Source organism: Vanacampus margaritifer, chromosome 4 (genome assembly GCF_051991255.1).
Source record: "Vanacampus margaritifer isolate UIUO_Vmar chromosome 4, RoL_Vmar_1.0, whole genome shotgun sequence".
NCBI classification, from domain to species: Eukaryota; Metazoa; Chordata; class Actinopteri; order Syngnathiformes; family Syngnathidae; genus Vanacampus; species Vanacampus margaritifer.
Window position 1 is genome coordinate 29,082,849 of NC_135435.1, and position 22,559 is coordinate 29,105,407.

The 22,559-nt window shown below is 41.9% G+C and overlaps 2 protein-coding genes and 1 non-coding gene across 3 annotated transcripts; all 3 read right to left on the reverse strand.

Moving 5' to 3' along the window:
* Positions 1–264: 264 nt before the first annotated feature.
* trnat-agu (transfer RNA threonine (anticodon AGU)) lies at positions 265–338 on the reverse strand. The gene has a single exon. It is a non-coding gene; the product is annotated as a tRNA-Thr (tRNA).
* A 576-nt stretch (positions 339–914) lies between these two features.
* Positions 915–8,055, reverse strand: dnaja2a (DnaJ heat shock protein family (Hsp40) member A2a). Its single transcript, XM_077564207.1, has 9 exons — positions 7,879–8,055; positions 6,919–6,978; positions 6,109–6,338; positions 5,593–5,673; positions 5,377–5,510; positions 4,800–4,996; positions 2,911–3,055; positions 2,698–2,825; positions 915–1,675 (listed from the first exon to the last, which is right to left on the reverse strand). Exons 1-9 carry the CDS (start codon positions 7,954–7,956, stop codon positions 1,487–1,489), a joined length of 1,242 nt encoding a protein of 413 aa, XP_077420333.1. The 5' UTR covers positions 7,957–8,055; the 3' UTR covers positions 915–1,486.
* Positions 8,056–10,130: 2,075 nt separating this feature from the next.
* On the reverse strand, positions 10,131–21,934 carry neto2a (neuropilin (NRP) and tolloid (TLL)-like 2a). The gene is made up of 10 exons (XM_077564540.1): positions 21,450–21,934; positions 18,733–18,789; positions 18,513–18,656; positions 17,051–17,299; positions 16,096–16,143; positions 15,888–16,015; positions 14,590–14,818; positions 14,164–14,277; positions 13,890–14,020; positions 10,131–12,738 (listed from the first exon to the last, which is right to left on the reverse strand). The coding sequence occupies exons 1-10, from the start codon at positions 21,457–21,459 to the stop codon at positions 12,046–12,048; spliced, it is 1,803 nt and encodes a 600-aa protein (XP_077420666.1). The 5' UTR covers positions 21,460–21,934; the 3' UTR covers positions 10,131–12,045.
* Positions 21,935–22,559: the final 625 nt, after the last annotated feature.

Here is a 22,559-nt window from a genome sequence, read left to right on the forward strand (position 1 = left end):
CCATAATTGTCCAAACTGTGCGAAAATGTATCTTAAATATTATTACGACACCTGGTTCGCACAATGTATACTGACGACGGACATTTTTTGAAAAACGGCGACGTTCTTCAGAATTTCTTTCTTTCCGCTTAGTTACAACAATACGTGTACATTAACATCGGAATATTGCCGCCTCTCTGGGACATCACGTGTGATATAGTGACATTTGATCACAGAAATTAATTTAGGTATTAAACAAAGAAAGCAATATAAAATGAAATCAAAAGGCACCGCTGGGATTCGAACCCAGGATCTCCTGTTTACTAGACAGGCGCTTTAACCAACTAAGCCACGGCGCCAGGTACTTACAATGGAGAAAATTGTGAGTTTTAATCGTAGTTCGAGGGGTTCGGAAACCGCGAATACGTCAATATTTCAATTGTACAGCACTTGAGTTGCATTTTCACGCATTAAAAGTGCTATACAGTAAAAATAAAATGTAGTTTGATTTCTCTCAAAATTACAAATTTGTTAAAAAAAAAAAGATAAAAGTAAATCTCTTGGGAAAAACGTCTCACGCCTTCGAGATCCTGCCACAATTTGCTCAATTTATAAAAACTAAAAACTTTTTCCAGCAAAATACAATGCTAAAATAAAGTAAAAACACTGTAAAAAACAATAAACCATAAAAACAAGTACACTTTGCGTCAAAAAATTATATAATTACAAAGAACTTTTGCTTTGAACCAAAACCTGAAAACTAAACCTCTTAAGGGGAAAACATTTCAATAGGTAACCAGATATTTTGATACTGCAGCCAAGACTACACTGTCCTGCTCTAATTTATTTGCTTTAAGGAACTGAAAGATGACTGTAGTAATGGTAGTAATAGTAATAATGCATTCTGTTGCACTTATAATAAAGAGGCGGTAACATTGATTCAACAATTTATTCAACAACTTAAACATTTTTGAAGTAACTTCACGTGACTGTGGTACAAGTGCCGGAACCAAAAGCTTTTTCATTTTTAATTTTTATTTTTTTTTTGTACATGCACATAGCCTCAGCATATATGCAGGCCATCATCTTTATTCCGTTTGTGTGTGCGCACGTCATATATCTCGTTATATACGTTTTTTTTTTTTTTTTAAATCACACACGGCTTTTGAATACAAGGCGACACCAGTTGAATGATGTACACAATCTGGGATTAAAAATATAAAGAAAAGGAAGAGGTGGATGAAGAGGGGAAAAACAAGTTAACAGCTACTAGGAAAAACAAAGCTGTATAAAATCAGAAACATCCTACGAGAAAACAGCTCATGTGAATGTGTCCATTTGTTAAATTATTGTAAATTCTATGAAAAAACAAAACAAGAGCAACACTCAAATAAGAGACATTCTCTGCCACAGAGGAGGTAACGGCGGGATGTCTGCAGCCGCCTCTTAAATAAACAAAGAACAAAGTCTATCTTTGCCACCTCCGCCCGCCTCACTGCCTCGGGGGCTACTGGTGGGCACACTGCACGCCCGGGCCGTGGTGGCCACCCTCCTCGTCCGAGCTGTCGTTGTAGGCCTCCCGGCGGCCCCCCGACGACGAGCCCTGGCTCACGTCGTAGTCATGAAGGTCCACCTCCTCCGTTTCGCCCGTGATGAGAGGCGCTTCCGACCGCGACGGGAGCATGTCCTCCAGCTCCTGCACGACACGTTCGCATCATCAAGTGTTTGTTGTCGTGGCAATCAATGTAGACTATTGGCAAACATTTACAAATAATTGATACCCAATATTAATGCACAAGAAATTAAATACAGTCAGTACAGTTATTTAAGATTTTTAAAAATTTAACATGGAAAAAATTCATAGGAATATTGATTGTAATATCAATGAAAAGGAGAATCTGTGGGTGACGAAATGAGAGTAAGAGGGGGTCTACTGTATACAATCAAAAAGACTAAGTCATTTTGAAGATTTCTAGAATATAATAAAAAGAACAATGTTAGTCTTTTTTTTTTTTTTAAAAACAAAGTAAGCTTTTAATTTTAAAGTGTGAATAAAAAAACTTTATAAAAGAAAACATTTTCTAAATATTTAACACACAATATGTTTTAAAAATGTCAATATATAAAAAACAAAGGATTTTAAATCTTTTATCAAATACAATCTACATTTTCTAAATATATAAAAAGAAAACAAAGGAATTAAAATTTTAAAATGCAATAAGTTTGGATTTATTTGAAACAATTTTTTTTCAAAAAGCATACATAAAGAAACTTTTAATTATATGCAATTAAAAAGGTATATTTCTTAAAATAAAAAGAAAACCAATCATAACTCAAAAGTATTTTTGTAATGTTATAAATTCATGCACATATATTATATATATATACACATATACACACACACACACACACACACACACACACACACACAAACTTAAAATAGATTTTTTTTTTTACAAGTAAACCAATTGCTAAGTTTTTAAAATCATTTTTAAAAATAAGGCATTTCTTTTGAAAAATGTCCATTAAAAATAAATATTTCCTTTCTTCTTAAAAATATAATAGAACACAAAAGAAAAAGATAGAGAAAAGAAAAATATATTGTTAAAATAAGAAAACAAAAAGTTAATTTTTTAAATATATTAAATACATATTGCGATCACCTGGCAATTCTGACAGCACGTGTTCCCCCCCAGAAAACAAAATAAATATCAGTACCGTCAGTTTCTCGGGGCTGATCCAGTTGCTGGTGGGGAACTGCACGTCAAACTTGACGTACAAGTCTCCCTTCTCAAAGGGGTTGCGGTACTGCGGCATGCCCTCCCCTCGCACCACCCTCACCGAGCCTGAAAGCAAACGGAAAACCACATTTAAAGGCGACTCCTTTGACGCTGCCGGACGGGTTTGGTGCAGAGAGCGGAGGGGCGCTACCCGGCTCGATGACCTTGCCGGCGGGATGCTTGACCACGATCTGTCTGCCGTCTAAATGTTTCAGCATGAACTGGAAGCCGCACAGCGCCTCCACCAGGCCGATCTTGTGGTTCATGAACAGGTCGTTGCCGTCTCGCCGGAATGTCTGCGTGCGGCAAAACAAAAACACACACAAAAAAAAAAGGGGTCACACGACAAATACTAGATGATGCACTTACCTAACAAGAAGACGAATGTTACTAAATCGATACTATCGCTAGAGCATTTTCCTAAAACAAAGAAATACTTTGATGTACTTTACGAATAAGGACAAAAAATTATGCACGTTCATTAACTGGCACATTCATAAAATGTAGAGGAATGATCCTAAATAGACACCAAACTGTGCTTGTGGCACTAACGAAAATGACGAGCTGGAAACTAAGTGCCATAAGCACAACCCTTGCAATGGAAGGCGCACGTATGCTCCATTTTCAAAAAAAAAAAACTGGTTTATTGGAGGAAGACTCAAACCGGTATTGCTCTTCCTCTAGTTTGCAGTTACAGATGCTCCCCTACTTACGAACATTCGAGTTACGAACAACGGTACATACGAACATGTCTGCGCGCATGTCAAAAAATGTTCGGAAAGAGATGCTGTAAGTTAGATTTTGTACTGCGCACCTTTTTCCGAGTACTGTAGTGCTTCTTTCCGCCGCTAATACCGACGCTTGGCGCTGTGAGAGCTCACCCAGCATTGGAGGCTCAGCAACGTGTCGAGGAGGAGGAAGAAGAAGAAACGCCTGTCGCTCATAGATAAAGCCATCGCACTCTTCGAGCAGCAAGACCCAAATATTGAACGTTGCACAAAGGTTGCAAATCAATTGAATGATGCCATACAGTGCTACCGCATCATTTATGATGAAAAAAAGAAGAAAACTGTGCAATCGTCGTTAGATCGCTTCTTTCGGCCAGTTTCTAGTAAATCCTCCAAGGAAGATACTCATCAACCCTCATCTTCTTCTCCGCGACCCTCAACTTCTTCCTACATTGAAGTTACGGAGGAGGAAGTAACTTTTGAAGCCCATTCCAGCGACGACGAAGAACCTCTCATGATATAAAATCCTCCTCTTCCTCCTCCATCAAATCCTTAAGCATCGAGTACATCTTCCAAAAGTAAGTTAAACTTCATTTTATTTATCTTATTACGTACATGTACATACTGTGTGTGTGTCTCTCTCTCTCTAACACACGTAGTACAGTACTGTACGTATTCTCTTTAAACATCAATTATAATACAAAATATAGCACTGAAGCAACTTACGAACAAATTCACCTTACGAACGATCGCTCGGAACGTAACTCGTTCGTAAGTTGGGGAGCGTCTGTACATCCATTTCCTGCATGGGGCTACATTGAAATGAGCATTTGTGTAAAATTCTGTGTATTTTCAGCAAAGTTTTGTAGGTCCACTAATTTGCGTTATATCATTCCAATAAACTCCCCCCCAGAATTATGATTTGACATTTGGAACTCTAGATGTCTTATATGTAGTAAATTAATCATTTTTCGTGATTATTACGTGAGCTTAGATCAATTTCCTCACAGTCCAGCCGGTGATGAGCTCTCGTGGCACAGTGGTTAGCAGCAATGACTAATCTAGCGCAACAGACTATGACGGAACTATTGTCCCATCTGAGCTTCCATAGCGACTCCGGTTGGGATGAAAAGCGAGCTGTCAGGACAACGTGCCGCCGCTCAAGACGAGATGTCTAAAGCAGCACCTGCGGGTGACGACGGCTCTCGAACGCCCACCAACTTTACAATGCAAATCACAATGTTTTCCAAAAAAAAAAATACATTTGTTTTTAAAGGTGTGCTGCTGTGGAAAAAAAGAGATGTGCGCCCACCTCATGCTCTTTCTCCTGCAGCACCAGGACGATGTCGCCCGGCTCCACCCCTGGCGCCTGATCCGCTTCCCCGCCGAAGGTGATCTTCTGGCCGTGCTTCATGCCCTTGTCCACGTGCACCTCCAGGATCTTCACCTCCTTCACCACCTTCTTGCCCTCGCACTTTTTACAGCGGTCCTTCTCGCTGATCACTTCGCCTGGAAGCGCAGAATCGGCGGTTAAAAACAAACCAAACGCAGAGGAGCATTTCGTTCTCGGCTGTAGGCGACTATTAAGCACGTTTAGTCCAAAGTAGCAAGAAACATTGACAAATTGTTGTCGTTTGGTGGTATGTCATAGCACACAAACATGGCGAGGAGATTAGAAATTAAATTATAGACAAGCACATTAAAGATAAAGGCTACATGACCATCTCCAAGCAGCTTGATGATCTTGTGACTACAGCTGCACAGATTATTCCGAAATTTAAGACCCCAGCCTTCTTGGAGATGCCACAGTAGGAAAACTGATAACAAATTCAAGACTTGCGCAATCCGAATGGGCAACTAAGGAGCCCAGACGAGAACTGAAAACCCACCTTCTCCATTGCAGTCGGTGCACACGGACTGCATCTGTTGCACCATGCCCGGCGCCAGCTGTCTGATCATGATGCGCATGCCGCGTCCTCGGCAGGCGGTGCACTTCTGTACCGCGCCAGACTTGCCGCCTTGCCTGCAACGCATCCGCCATGACACATTCAAAAGACCGCTCTAGACATAACTGGGCAAGACAACGGAGGCGGATGAAAACGGACCCGTTGCAAGTGCTGCACAGGACATTTTTGCTAAGTTGCAGTTTGGTCGTCTTGCCATTGTAAAGGTCCTCCAGGGATACCCTGCAAGGGAAAAACCAAAGTTTAGGCAGCGCGCACACAGGGAGGGAGGGAAGGGGGGTGCGTTAACTGCAGCATACACTATTATGCAAATATTTTTCTCAGATTTGTATCAATAGTCTATGCAAATGGCATTCAGCATAATTTTAAAGTCATCAACTGTTAGAGAATAATTTGAACGTTTTCAAACAAACCTCCAATTTAAAGACATTTTATAGTTTGTAAACAACTGAAAATAATGTATTTTTTAATTTGCATCATTGGAAGATTGTATTAAATGAAAATCTATTTCAATCAAAAATCATTTGGACATAAGACCTCTTATTTGACATTTGAAAGTAGTTGTTGACAAAATCCAACATGGCTGCACTCAACGACGTGCAAATACGCATCATCAAAATTTAAGGCCTCCGTTTCTCCCAACTCTTTTGGTCTTACTTGAGCGGGTGCACCATGTCCTCGCCTCTCCGCCGGCCGCCGTTGCGGGAGCGTCCACCCTGGCCGCCCATGAAGCCGAAAAGGCCGCCGTCGAAGATGTGCGAGAAGATGTCGTCCATGCCGGGGCCGCCGCCGCCACCCTCCCGCAAGCCCTGCTCGCCATAGCGGTCATAAAGATCCTTCTTCTCGGGGTTGGTCAGCACCTCATAGGCGAAGCTGATTTCCTTGAACTGAAGGAGTAACGAGATGTTTGAGAAGGGAAATCAATAAGACAATGTTTACAAATTATGGTCTGGGGAGAGGAAAATAATTGATGGGTCGAGCCTGGAGAAATCACTAATATTTATGTTTAATGGTATTTTTTATTTGATATTCAGAAAGGTAAATTGTATTTTCCAAATGTTTAATTACTTTTTCCCTCTCATTGTATGCAGATTACAATTTTCAACATAACCACACCTCATTCCATACTCAAAGTGCCATTCATAGAAGGAACCGAGGATGAATGAGGCAATTACTCACACAGCATGGGATGGAGTCAATTCAAATATCACAATTGCACAAAATAAAGACACAAAATGTCAATTATTTCTTGGCACTGACCTCTTCTTTTTAGGAAAGTCTCTTACCTAATTTGTTCCATGTAAGAACTCAATATATAGACCATAAAAAAAACAATAACAACCACCTCATGAACGTCTCGTACCATGAGATTACAGGAATACAAACAAGCATATTGTTTGGTACCTTGAATAGAAAAGTACCTTACCGCTGTGAGGGGATTACATTCAGACGGTTCCGATCTTTTACCTTGTCGCCAGCGTTGGGGTTCTTGTCCGGATGATACTCTTTGGCCAGCTTTCTGTATGCCTGAGGAGATAACACAACGCCAATCACTATCACGCCAGCAGCACGTGTGCTTCGCCGACACTGACGTCACGGTATCTGCTGATGAGGCAACGCACATGACGGACACGAGAGATTAGTACTGCTGGTTTACATAAAACGATGTTTACCAAAAAAAAAACGTATTTAAGTTAGTTTACGCACACTTTGCTTTCTGTACAAAATGGCGGCTTAACGTGTATGAAAACGTTGAGATGAAGAAAACAGCTAGATATAGGCACGACTAATAAATAAACTCATACCAAATATAAGATTGACAAAATAATGTTGCAGCCAATTACTAAGCAACTTTTATACTTTTATGTCATAAAAGATGTACATTTTTTGCTGTATTTACGAGACTTGAAATGGCTCATTACGAGTGAATTGCCATTTGGTCTAAAAGCACGTAACGACAGGGCCCCCTTTTAACTCAATTTATTCATCGTATTTCCTAACGTCTCGATCATGTGTCTTCTTTGTCGAGAATATGATGTTTTAATCAACAGAGCCATGTCGAACTCTTGACTGGCTTTGCTTCATGACTAACACCTGTACGGTTGCTACGGGGGGAGGTCAACCGCTAAATAACTCAAGCATATCTTAAATATAAAGTCAAGAAATCGTCAAACTGTAGTGTTTAAAGGTTTATTAGAGTAAACGTTTGCGAGGCCAACCCGCCGCCTATGACCATTTGATCACTTTCCCACCCGCATCGTCACATACACGATCATCCAGGCCGGTTAGCATGATGTGAGCTAACGTTAGCACGCCATGCTAAAGACGCACTTCCTGCTTACATTATTTTCCAAGCGCCCCGGCTCATCAAAGGCAGCCGGGGCGTCGGATGCCGTTTGCCGGTCGCCCTTCCCCGGTGCGCTTTACCTTCTTCAGTTCGTTTTCGGAGGACGACGGCGACACGCCGAGGATGTCGTAGAGCTTGGTGTCGGCAACATTGGCCATGGCTGTGGCTGCAGATGTTGCTCTCAGCGCGGAGGTGGACGGACAAAGAGACGGCGCCGGGTGGAAAATGTTTCGCTTGCTTCCGCGCCTCCACTTCCGGCTGGGTCAACAGCACTGTGCGTCCGTTGTCGCCGCCTTCAGTCGGATGACTGACATTACAGCCACGAGACGTAACTGTACAGAGACTGTAGGAGGATGGAGTATCCCACCAAGATTAGGGAATTGAAAAACTAGGAATGACAACAAACATTTTATTTGTGCAATACAAGATATGTGTGTGTTTTTTTGCTTTGTCTCGCTTCGGGAAGAGTGCAGTCAAGCTAGAACTATCACTAGTAGAAGCATACACAAAAGTGGGCATGTTGTAAATGAACCAGTAGTCGATGAACAGTAATTGACAGCAAAGATTTACAGCAAACTGAGGCTATAGGCCTACAGTAAGGGAGATTAACGTCTGTACTTCCCGAGGACGCTAAATCATTTTTTCTTACACTGGGCTGGAAAGGAAAATCCTCTTCACCACTGCTTTAGGGTCCTTTCCATCTAGCTGGAGAGTACGAATCTCCTTATACAATACAAATAGGACCGGAGACTTCTTTGTCGCCAGGGTAATACAATTAATTAGTCTACTAAATTTGTACAATGCCATAAACAGCTAAAGTATAACTGTTGTATCATTTTGTTTTCATTCATCAACTGTCCTGGTTTTGTCTAGGTCCTAACTGTCTCTGCAAGACAAGTTTCCCTTCGGTTCAATAAAGTATACCTTATGGAGTTGGGCCGAAATCTTGTACTTCACCTCCAAAATAGTGACTTTACAGGACACCCTCTAAAATGGCATGCTTGTTCAACCATTAACATTGCATCATCAAAGGTATGAGGTTTCAGCTCAACACAATGGAAAAGTGTGTTGGATGACCAGTTTAGCACTGCTTGCAAATGAAATCATCATTTAAGATTGTTAGTGCTGCAAACCTAATATTTACATTATACCATCCAAAGCCAACAAGTCACTGAGATGATGATCTTTCATGTCTGGGCAAGCAGGACGGTTGTTCTATTTAGGGCTGCATGTGCGTCAAAACAAGAGAGGCAGCACATCTGAGCAAAGACTAACGTGTTTGTGAAGGTGACATGTTTAAGAGATGTGCCCGGAGCGCAAGAGAGGACAAATGCATGATGGCAGGCGGCGAAGGGAAGGCAGAGTGCAAATTTGTCAGCGAGCAGCAGTCTGACTAATGCAGCTGTGTGTGTGTGTGTGCGCTGTAAACTTCCTGCCCATTGCCCTTAATTCACGTCAACATTGAAGAAAATAAATACATATTTTGTCAAATGTATTTTCACATGAGGTATTTGTAGTCTGTGAATCGTTTTAAAATCTACCAATTAAATATTAAAATCATATTTTGATCTGAACCAAAAAATGGAAATTAGTTTTTTATGTTTTCCTTTGAATTATTATTATTTTTTAAATGACATATTGTTTTGGCGAGGGGCGTTGATATACTCAAATAGTATCAGGCCTCTATTAGGGCTCACACGGGCCTTTACTTGTATAAACAAGTTTTTATCATAGTGTCCGACAATCTATGGCATATCATGTATAACTTTCCCATAGTAAAGAACTCCACTAATATGTTTTAAAACTAAAAATAAACGTTACCCTCAAATAGATGCATGCCTTGTAATTGTAATGATCTTGATTACGAGATGAGGGTGTTCAATTGTTAACTGCTGAGCCTGTCTGAACTTTATTGCTAACCAAAACAGCAGCACCTACTGAGGTGGTGGTAGACTGTCTTTAATACATACACAAAGGAAATAGGCTGCTTTTTTGTGTGTGTTCACAACACAGTGATAAATGGTGAGATCTAGTGGTGGCAAATCTAGGTCCAGAAAGTAAAAACCCTGCCACAGTTTGGCTTTAGCCCCTGATGCTAGCTAGCTAGCTCCCTAAAAGGTAAACAAGCACCATGGGAGCTAGCTAGGAAGCTACCTAGCTAGCTAGCACCTGGGGCTAAAGCCAAACTGTGGCAGGGTCTTTACTTTCTGGACCTAGATTTGCCACCTCTGGTGAGATGACACATATTCTGAAGGGAAAAATAAGGGTCCTATTTGGGGTGAGGTATTTATTTTCCACTTCTTATAACACTGTACAATGAAGCTCCCCAGGCTGGTGAGTAGATTCTCTTTTAATCCAACAGAATGAAATCATACATAGTGGTTAAATCGTCATCATCATCATCAACATCATCATCATCATCACCATCATCACCATCATCGTCTTTTTAAGGGAAGTTGTGCTTGTTTTACATTTCACAAGGAGAATTCAAAAATAAAAACACTTTCCTCTTACCAAAATAAGAGTCTCTTGGTGTGCTCTTCCCGTGGCGAGACGGAGCTAATAGGCGTTATGTCTGCATGTGTGCGTGTGAGGTAAGCAGGGCTGCTACGTCAACAAAGGCCAAAGCATGTCATACTCCATCAACAAGTACTGTCATGACCTCAACGGATTGAGCGAGTCCAGTACAACGCTGCTAAAAAGTAGAAGAGGATACTCAGACATGTCTTGTAATGCCGCTGTGTTCCTTAGGAGGCACCAGTGAGTCATAGCACTGCAAAACCAGCCAAAAACAGACAGTTTAAGAGTGCTTCGACACCAGCACCTTGTAGGTTGTTGATCGTACTCCAGTTCGTTGACCCCCTGCTGCGGTTCGTTTGGACACACTAAAAACAAATTCAGGTGCGGATCAAACTAAACAGACTACCACTTCTTGGGGTTCTTTCACACTTTGGTCCATTTTAAATAACTAGTTTGGTCAGTCATGAACACTTAAACTGGATTCTGGTGTGGACCAAACCAACAGGTCTGAAACCACTAATTGAATGGTTCCATAAGAACTCAGTGAAGTCCTGCAGTAACTGAATTTGGGTGCAGACCAAACCAACCACATCACACTTGGCCACACACTTGGGGAGCGTTCACACTTTGGTCCCTTTTATTAGAACTTTAGATTGTGTTCCACATTCGTGTGGTAATTGTTCTGAGATGTGTGACACACTAATGGAAATGGAGTGTGGACAACACCAACACTACTGAGAACAAACGGAACTGTTCTAAATAAACTCTTTCATGGTCCGGTTATGAACCAACCAAACCAATCGGTCCGAGACGTCCGGGTAAAAAATGAGCGTTTCGGAATGAACTCTAGCGCGGTCTGGTTGAGGACCAATTAGGTTTGGAGAATATCATAATGTGACGCAGACGACAGAGTCAACAGAGGTGACTGCCTTTACTTACTGGTCAAGTCTTTGCACTCCCCTATTTGCTCGTGTACTAGATTGTCCAGCAGTACCCTATGACCAGAACTACATTCTGGTTACATTCCTGCGACCAATAAGTGAAAAGAGCGGCGTCACATGGTTTGTTGTGATGCAACCCAACTTGAGAAGCGATACGGACCAGGTGATTGTGATTGCGACTGGACAACTTGAACTATTGGTGTATGAAAGAGTCTTTGGACTAATCTACTTGGGTAAAACAAAAAGACAGACCTGGTGGACAACTTCCGGGGTCCAATCAAATCCCACCGTGTCACAAGGCCAACGAATCCTTGCTGTGATGGTGAAGGAACACTCACCCAAAAAAACAAATAAAAAATCAAATAAATTATTTGAAGACACACTATATATTTATATATACATTTTTATATCTCTTATATCTGTGAATGGCGGGTGAACTGATGTAAAAAGTTCTGAAAGTCTCTTGATGGGTTCTTCTCTTACTTGATCCAATCGAGTGTCTGCATGCAGCTCTAAACTCAGACCATCTTGGTTGTTCCAGTTCTGATCCCTTGAAATCGGGTTTTGCCATCCAAAGTTGAGAAAATTCTTCTGTAAGAAGTCCATGGACATGGAGCGCTGTTGGTGGTTGACCACTCAGGTTCTGTTCTGCTTCCTTGATCCCTGTTTTCCAACTCCACAGAGAGAGGATTCATTTTCTCGAAGTCCATGGACATGGAGCGCTGTTGGATTCTGTTCTGGTTCCTTCATTGCAGCTTTCCAACCCGCGTATGGAAGATTCTTCTTCTAGAAGTCCATAGACATGGAGCGCTGTTGTGGGTCCACCACTGAGGTGCTGTTCCGGGCGCTGGTGCCACGGATGGTGAGCGTGCCGCAGGCTCCTCCCATCCCACCGCCGATTCCACCGGCGATGCCACTGGGCCCGGCCATGGCCACTCCCCCCGCCATACCCATACCTCCAGCCATGGCCACTCCCCCAGTGATGCCCATCGCCCCTCCGATGCCCACGCCGCCCGTGGCCCCTCCACCTCGGTTGTAGATCTCGCAGGGTATCTCCTCGGTGACGCGGTCCTCGATGACCTGCTGGTCACAGTCGTGAGTCTGCGCATGCTGTTTGTAGCCGTAGCAGCTCTTCTTATAGGTGCCGGTGGAGTTGAAGGTCTTCATGGGTGGTGGCTTGGAGAAGTCGTTGTGGTAGGACAGCTCCATGGAGCTCAGCGTGGTGCGGCTGTGCTTCATGCTGCCTCCACCGCCTCCGCCCGTCCCCACAGACCCCTGCGAGCCGCAGTGGTGCTCGTGTACGCAGCGCGACATGGTGGACGAGCGCCGCACCTTGTGGAAACTGTCCAGCTCCTCGGACAAGTCGGCCAGGTCCGACGACATCTCCTTGTCGCGCAGAGAGAAAAGCTCGTAGTGTGGTGGGTCGAAGACCTCTTGGAGACCCGCTTTGTTAAAGACACCGGGTCGGCGGGCGACCACCTGAGGAAAAACACATAGCCGTGTTTGAGCACTGAACATCTCCTGTTCAGGGACATGTGCGAGTTAGAATAGACTGTAAACTTGAGTCAGAGAATCAGAATCATTGGATTCTGCAGAGATTCCAGTAAAATTTGGGTAAGTCAGCTGATAAAACTGAATCTTCTAACTCGTCACAGGCACCTGATTCAAATGAATCATCAGTGCTCGCAATGTTTCTTGTAGGTCTTCTAACTTGAGTCAGTGAACGGACAAAACCGAATCATCTGAGTCTGAAGTTTTTCCAGTGAGTTCTGTTCAGTAACTTGTATCAGTGAAAGGATTCACTATCAGATAGTCCAGTGTTTCTGGTGAATGTAACTCAAGCCAGTTGCAAATTCATCATCTGAGCCCACAATGTTTCTGGTCAGTCCACAAACACGAGTCACTCAAAATTAAGGACTAATTGGACTCAACATTAAAGATTCAGATGATTCCGTTGCACTGATTCAAGTTAGCCGACTGAAATGATTGCATTAAATCGGGTGACTGACCCAAGGTAGTTGGAGTCAAGGAAAACATCACAGAATCAGATGGTTAGCTTGTATCAGTTCACCGACTCAAGTTAGAGGACTCGCCATAAACATGCAGACCAGAGGTGGCGAATCCAGGTCCAGAAAGTAAATACCCTGCCACAGTTTGGCTTTAGCCCCTTGTGCTAGCTCGCTAGCTCCCTAGCAGGTAAACGAGCACCCTGGGAGCTAGCTAGGGAGCTTGCTAGCTAGCACCTGCTAACTTAAGTCAATACATTGATATGACTGAATGGTCAAAATCCACAGTTCTTCTGGTGACTAACTTGAATCACTGCACTAAATATCTCAGTCTGCAGTGTAGTTGATGAATCCATTAACTTGAGTCAGGCACCTGATTTAAGTGGAGATATCCAATCTGAATCGTGATTCACTGGACTCATCGGAGTTCAGTGTGTTTCTGATCAAGTCTGTCTATTTAGCCCAATCATCAGGTTCTCTAGTGAGCCATCTTTTAAATGTAAAAAAATGTATATACACCATGTTAATTATTTTGCGTTACAGAACTACAGGGCCCACTAGTGGTACGGCATACACACTGCAGCCTCATCACTCGACTTTGGGAAACCTGCTGCTCCCACTTACCTTTTTCCGGGGCTGCTTCATCTGGACAAGGATGGAAATGATGAGAAGAACCAGAACGATCCCGGATGAGACACCGATAACCGTGCCGTGGGTCTTGGTGATTTGGTGGAAGAGACCCCTGGATCTCCTCTCTAAATGTGTATGTAGGGTTGGGGGCAGCAATGAGCAGAGATGGCAAGATTTCCAAAATAAACCGGTTGAGTTGAGTCCTTCATAAGTTTTAGACAAACATCTCTCAAGTGATTACCGGGTAATTGTCGCCAAATATTCTTACCCTTGCAGTGATTTTCATCCCACGGGTAGACACAGTTCTGGACGCCATTGCACACCAGCGAGTTGTTGATGCACATATTGCTGTGACAGAAGAAGGTGTTGGCCGAGCACGGGGCTGCAGGCGAGAGACACAAACACGATTAAAAATAACCTGCGCACGGTGCGAAAAGGGCTGGAAGCCATTTTGACGGTAAAAAAAACAACTATAGCAAACACAGGAGCTCTAATGGCGAGCACACCAGCAGTCATCAAGCAGATGCCAGGCTAACATGACTGAGCTGGTTCGCCACGCTGCCGTTTTCAGTAAGCATAGAAAACAGGAGGCATGCTGTCTTTGTCTTGGCTGTTACGTAAAATATGTCAGAAAGACAGTTGCAATTCAAATGACGGCTGAGTGAACGGGGCGAGAGGACGAGGGTCGACTCACGGTCCACGAAGGAGGTGAAGAGCATGCGGAAGCGGCTGAGTCGGCTCTTCTCGTCGGCCCACATGCGCACGACGCCCACGCCGTTCTCCAGCATGACGTCGTTGGCCACCGTGCTGCAGAACTTGGCTTTCAGGTTCTCGATGGCGCTGCTGCCGTCGTAGATGGCCACAAAGTTCTTCTTGCACTCGTTGGAGTGCTCCATCTGGTACTCCATGAAGCGCAGGTAGATCTGGACACATCACACACAAGTTTGACATTTTCGTAAAAAATAAAATCAAATAAAAAATCTAACATTTTTTCTGTATTTTTATAAATATTTTGTAGTATTTTTGGGGGGAGAGGGTTCACCCCATGTCCCAAGAAAACGTATTGAATGTTTATCGGTGTTTTTTTTTTTATTGTTTTTTTTTTTTTTTTTTTAGAATTTTTTCAATTAGAATGTTTTATTTTTTAATATTTTGTAATATTTTGGGCTTTTTTTTGTTTTGTTTTTGTGTCGTCTCCATTTTTTTCAATTATTTTTTTTTCTCCAATATTTTGTAATATTTTGGGCTTTTTTTGTTTATTTGTCCTCTCCTCCCATATGATTTTTCATGGGAAAAGTATACTGAATGTTTATCATGAATGTTTTGTTTTGTTTTTGGAAGAATTTTTGCAGTTAAAAATTTTCAATGAATGTAATGGGCACCAATTTTACTGTTGGCGTACTTGCAGTTTGGCACTCGTGGTTTTGCATATTCACAGATTTTTTTTCAATCTTTAACATTTTTTACTTCAATATTTTGTAATATTTTTTTTTGTAATTTTTGGGCATTTAAATTATTATTTTTTTTTAACTAAAAAAATCCCCCCACCTCATTATATTTCATTGATTGTCAATTATCTTGACATATATAATGACAATGTTTGTCATTCTATTTTAATGACTGTACTTAAATGAAGTTACTTGCAATGACATGCCAGCAGGCTTCTGTAGCCCACACATAAACACGGCAAGCATGGCATGGGACCACTCATGTAATTTAATCAGATGTGCATGAATTTGTGTCGTCGTCGTGTGAGCCATGCTGGACCGCGCCCGTGATTCATTTACTCTCCAGGCGTGGCGACGCTCGCCTGCCTGTGAATCACGGCAGTCATTTTTTTTTTTACACGTCAACTCACTTAAAAGTGGATTAAATACATGAAAAAATGATCAAATGTAGGACAGGAGATGCAAAACCAAGAAGACTTGAAGCAAACACAGCCTGACGTCATTATGTGTTAATGGAAGCAGCGCTACTCCGGTGCATACAGACCTTGGACTGAGGTGGGGCCCTGATGGTCCAGATGCAGTCCAGGGCATCTCCTGGCTTGACCCGCTTGGCTTCGTCCACCTGACTGGAGCGAATGACCCCGTCGAAGCCGCCCAACTCAAACTGACAGTCTAGAGGACAAAACAACAGCAGAGGATGATTAGATGAGAATGACCTTTGATTTTCAAAATAAAAGCAATGAGGAGCTTACCCGGGATCGGGTTTAGCAGTCCACCCACATGGAGATGGAAGTCAGGGTCTGAAAAAGCAAGGACAGAATAATCTTAATGTTTTTATATAAATGTGTCTTTAAAACTCTTTTACCACCAAAAACGTTTAATGACGTTTACTAAAATCCAAATGAATGCCGCCAAAAACGTTAATTGACTTAAATGGGCAGTGGAATGTCTGTGCAGCGCTGCCTTGTCATTGGGGTTGGAAAATCCCAAAACACCCACTAACTATGGCCAGCAGATGGCAGCAGTGTATCTCTTTTCAATGGGCTCCCGTTAGTATGGAATTACACTGAAACATGACGAAATTGAACGTTTTCAAGGACGATGTGAATGGTCAAAGCTTTTGTTAAATCAAATCAAATCCAATGGTTTGGGGCGGGGGGGTGGTTGCTAAAAGGTGCTATAGCTAAAATATGTTAAATTAGATTTATGTAATCTTTTTTTTAATTTCATTTATGTAATTATTTCAATTTCGTAAAGGAAATTTCACTCTAAAAAGACTATATTCGGTCCCACTCTAAACAGAGTAAACGTTTCACTTAGAAGAGAGTAAAATACTAAAAACAAACACTCAAGGATTTAGGAATGATCCTACAACCTTCACCACTTGAGCTATGCAACACTTATTGTTAGCTAACATGTTGCTGGTGTGTCCAACACGAGACCAAAAATGGAGGTACGTGGATTCCACCTGACACCTGCGATATATTGACACTGAGCAGGAGCGGCATGGGTCAGTGGTTCGATTCCCAACCTGAATGTTCTGTGATCGTTCCTCAACTGTTGAGTGTATTGTTTGCTGTTGTTGAATATTTTACTCGCTTCAGAGTATAAAGTTGACTCTGTTTAGACTGGGACCGAATATCGTCTTTTTCAGAGTAAAGTTTACGCTACAAAATTGACTGTGTATGACATTGAGATTTCCCGTACCTGCAATGAACGTGTACTTGATGCGGAACCCGAGCCCCTCCAGCTCCTCGTCGCTGGTGAACTTGATCCACATGAAGCGGCCGGTGGAGGTGAGCAGTCCCGGGTTCTTGGCTCCGCACACCCGGTCGATGAGCGGCGAGAAGCCGAAGGGCCCGTCGCGGATCTCGATGTGGTCGAAGCGGCACTCGAAGGACGGCTCGATGTAGTAGTTCTTGTCAAACGCCAGCTGGATCCTCTGCCTGGGCAGCGCTGCTTAGTCACAGGCACGAAAGGTCACGTTAGACAACATTCGTCACTTTTTGGACAGTCGACATGTATTCATTCATCCGCTTTGAAGCTGTATTCTTTTATTCCCAACAGTCTATTTCCTTCATTTTGTAACATTTCTCATGGCTGACCTCCCAAGATTTTTTTTTTTGTCCAATCATATTTCAGCCTCTATCATCAGCAGCATTTTTCCGTCTTTTCATTGGTTGGTCATAAAAACCATCTGAGCAAGCATACAGAGTTCAGTTCGCCTTGCAAAAGATATATGGCGTGATATTCGTACACTGAAAATGTTGTCTTTTTAAAAACATTTTTGTCACGTTAATAGAAAAATAACAATCTGACAAGTAGCATACGCCAGAGAATCGATGTGGCACAGTAGCATGATGTTATACTGCATTTTTGTACAGTAGTGATGGCTTCAACAATTACTACATGAAAGTGGGGGTGTTAAGAGTTGAATTCAAGACATGATGAACATCATTCTGGAAAGTAGTACATTCACAAGATGGGGACTTTTTGTATATGCACTTATCAGGGCATTTCCTCCTTAAAATTGGTTAATTTAAAATCATATCTATTTTGTGTTCATCCATTCCATTAAATACTTTTTAAATATTTATTTTTAGTCAAATAAATAATAAAACATGTACATTTAACTTCCTAATTTAAATAATTGGCTAAAACGCTTACTAAAAATGCTTATAAACTGGATCTGTTTTCTCTTCTGTAAATAAAATAAAATAAAATAACACAATAACAAATTCAGTATGAATCATTATATTTGCCAAAAATAACAGCACTGGGAGCATCCATCTGTCTGTGTTGTGGGCTGCATGAAGCCAAGTTGAGTAGCTGCAGTGCCTACTTTGTTCTACAGGGGGAGCAATTGAGCCACGTTTGGATGGGAACCCCCTCCAGGTGTAGCGTGACGTCATCATTTCGTGCAAGGAAACATGAGAGGCAAAGTTGAGCTGCTGGATGCAACATTGTGAACAAGCGGACTGTTTGATTCTCTAAATGGGTATTTGAATGATGTTTTTATTTTAAAATTAAAATGATTTCATAATATCCCCTGGCAATGTTAAATAAAGTAAGAAAGAAATATTTTTAAAGCGGCTTCTTTCTTTAACCCCGCCAAAACAGCCTTGGTAACCGCGCACTCTCTCAGCTACCCACAATGCACCTGGCTCACCTTCCAGGATGTAGACGCACTCCTTGTTGGGCGGGTACGTGTCGGGGTACTTTGGCGACGTGAACACGCCGCCGTTGATGTTGCGCACCCACGTGCCGCAATCATTCTGGTTGGGGCTCTGGACGCCATTGTCGCTCAGGGAGTCTTTGAAAAGAAAATGATTTGAAGTATTTCCATTCATACGTTATTTCAAATCTTATTTTCTTTTTGCCGTGCTTACCTTTCGTTCGCTGCGCCAGAGCGAGGCCCTCTTCTATGAGAACGAGGAGGATCCACGCTGGGGAAAAAAAAATATAATAAGTCTATAATACTTTTATGTTTCATATCATAATACTGTATTTTTTTAAAAAAAAAAAGTATTATAGATAGACACAATTTCCATACATAGAGTATATAGATTTTTAAGTAAGGCTATATAAATACAAGCTTATCTTTTTGGCGATTGGCTGGTCGAGGTCACATGGTTCTGCTGCCTTATATGAGAGTCACATGATGACTGACATCCATTTTGAATATGTTACCAAATCAAGAATGGTTTATAGCATGGTTTGAGTACTCAAATGGTGGCCTGATTAAATTGACGATTAATTTGATAATGACTTTTCTTTTCGTTTACACCAAATGGGAGAGTTTTTTGTCACTGTATCCGGATTTGTTTAACATTTTGATCGGGGGGGGGGGGGGGGGTTAGTAGAGGTGCGTGATGCTCGCGCCAGTCAATTCAACAGTGATGAAAATGAGAAACAAAAGCATCCTTAAATCGTCTCTCTGCTGCAACCAACAGCAATTTTCAACAGGTTTAAATTTTTGTTGTTGTTGTAGTTTTAAGTTGTAATATCATCATTCACCACTAGATGGCAGACATGGATTAGTTAGCGCTTACACCAGGTTTTTACCGAAAAAATATTTTTCACATTTGGAATGATATGCAGGACAAAAATAGTACCGCAGTAATATTAAAAATATTGAGTGGGTTGATTCTGAACAAACTTAATGTTGATTTGCTGTTCATTAGTTTTGTTATTTTTATGCACTGTGGGGGGGAGAAATCCCACGGTATTTGGTTATTTTGTTGTTTGCTTCAAACCATTTGCTGGGTTAGGATAATGGAACTTTTATACATGCATTGAGAAATGTATATAAAAAATATATATATTAAGAGCATTTATTTTGCACACATTTTGCCCATATTTACAGTAAAATGGCATTTTTGTCATACATCTAGTTAGGAAATGCTTAGTCCCATGTTGGCCCCCCAGTAGCACTGCTAAAAAGAATTATGGCCCCTCCAGCATTGAAGTTGCCCATCCCTGACTTATTTACTAAAACCCAAATACTTACCACGAGGCAAACAAAGTATATGTCATAAAACAAATCACAATATTTAGTGAACAATGAATAAAAATAGTGAACGGCTGAACGGTGGGTATCTGGGCAGATTAAAAAGTGGGTATACTCCGTATAGCAGCGCATACCCTGGACTACACCACCGGTTACACTAATCCCCTACAATAGTCACTATTATGAACTTTAAAAATGTATCCTGTTAATTGTAGAAAAATGTTGTTTTTTTTGTTGCTCTACCCTCAAAGATGCTAAAAGATGGCGCCAAAGCCCTGGATAACTGAAAAGTAGTAAATGACCTAATACGCTAAAGGGACACATTCTATAAGATTCTTTAAGAGCTAGTGGAGGTGCCAGAGAATCTTCAGCACAAGTGCACGTGTGAAATAATATCATCAGTAATCTTTTTTTTATTTTTATTTTTTTTAAGGGTTATGTTGTAAGAAATGATGTTTGAAAAATATTTTATTGAAATGTTATTTAAGTGTTTTTGGATCAATATTTAAGGCTTCAATGATTAACATAAGAACTTTAGGCCCTTAAACTAGTTGTGAGACAACGTAGATTAGATAGATATTTAACGGCAGGTTTCTTGTCCCAGGGTTGCAGAATACCCTTCCACACAGGTGCTATCCTGCCTTATTACAGCTCTAAAGGCAGAATATTTCGGGTTGACTTTGGCCCTCCGTCATTGCCATTGCACAGAAAAGCTGGGAGAGAGCCGGATTTGAGAGGCAGTGTGAAAGGGGTTCACGTCCCATTTCCCTTTGAAAGTAAGCGACCAATCAGTGTACATCAGCTTCTATCAAACCACCTACCTGCAGGTAGTTTATGAATGCCTGCTCTTAATTGAAATAAATGCCTCCTTCAAATAAACAAGCCATCTACCGCTCCATCCATCTATTCATTTATTATCAGTCGGTTTGTCCATCTGTCTCTCCATCCATATTTTTGGGACATCCAGGTGAAACCCGGTGTAGCACGCCGTTGACACGACGCAATAATCACCGCGTTTCGTCCGATAATGGAACTATAAGTAGTTGGACACTCAGCTCCGCGAGACCGGTGAAGCCCAGCGAAGCGCAGCGTTGACACGATCCCTTTTGCCCGGCCGCGCGGCGTCCGATAATGGAACTCGCTTGGCCGGTTGTGGCGTTCAGGTTTGCATGGAATGAAGTGGCGGCATTTGAATTGGATCAGAATGCAAGTATGCACGCACTGTGACCTGGCTGTTACTTTTAAGCCATTTGAATATGTAAATTAGCCCTAGTGATTTTACGCACGAAATCCCCTTTGACGGCCACCCAACCGTTCCGTGGGGCGCAGTTAACGACACTGACACACAAGCCGAGACGACGTTCGTCCACGACGCGCACAAACGCCTCCGAACTCGCACGCAACATTACTTCGCGGATCATTCCAGGGAGTGGTTTAGTTTTTTTTTTTTTTTACCCGATCTCCCAATGGAGTCTGGTCCCGAGATGACCGTTTCTTCATTAGGATGGAGCTAATTATTTACAATAAAGTTTCAATGGGAATTATTTGAAAATCAAATGGGGGAGAAAGAGAGAGAGAAAAAAAACAAATTCTCACCCCTGTGCATTATTCCCTCTGCAGAAACGCTCCCTTTTCCTACTAAAAGCCTCCCGTCGCGTCAATCTTCATCGGAGCGCCTAAACATCTACAAGGGGGTACATCCATCACGCGTGTCCCGCACCCGGGGGCTCCTCCTCGGCTTGTGTGCGCGATGAAAGTCCAGTGGAGCTTCTCATGTCAACCCCCCAAGCTCCGACTCCAGCTGGGACTCAAACCCCACTGAGATGTTCCATGCAGGTAAGATACCCAAAGAGACGGACAGACAGCGAGAGAGATGGAGAGAGAAACAATAGATGAAGAACAAGAGGAGGTGGAGTAGGAGGAGGAGGAGGAGGATGATGATGATGAAGAAGAGGAGGAGGAGGAGGAGGAGGATATGGTCCGCTCCGCTTCCAATTCCGTGGGCGCACTGATGAGGAGCTGCGCCCGCATGAGGAGCATTTAAAGCCGCTGGCTTCGCTGACATCGAGCGTGAGTCGTCACCAGCGTCGTAAAGGCGGACCACGCGGACACGGACAGGTTTCCGGTTGGCGCCTTTAAAAATAAAAGGCTACTAGGTGAATACAGCGAGACAAGAAATGTTCGTGTTTGGGCCAGAGCACAAATGAATAGTTTTATAAGTAGTTTAAGTATAAGCAGTCGTTTATATTAGTTACTTTTTTAAAATACAGAATTAAGTTATACATTTGTGAGGAAAACGTCACATTTTTAATGATGGGGTGGTGCAAAGATAGGTAAACAATTTTTATTATGAAATACTGTGTACATGTCATCAATAGTCTGTGGTTTTCTCGAATATCGCCTACATGAATTTTATAGTAATGCTAATAATAATAATAATAATACTCTTCTCTTGCTTGCAGAGGCACAGCATTCTTGCTTCAAGCTGTCATTCGGACTTCAAGTTTACTGTAAATCTGACATAAAACAAACAAAAGAAAATTAAGCATTTTATATTTTAAAGACGTAATTGTTAAACAAAACCGTGCAATTTTGTCTAATGAAAGTCCACTAATCAAATGGTAACATATATTAAAAAATCAATTAAAATGACAATCTATCATATTAAAATAAACTACAGTATTAGACATATAGCTTTTTATTTTT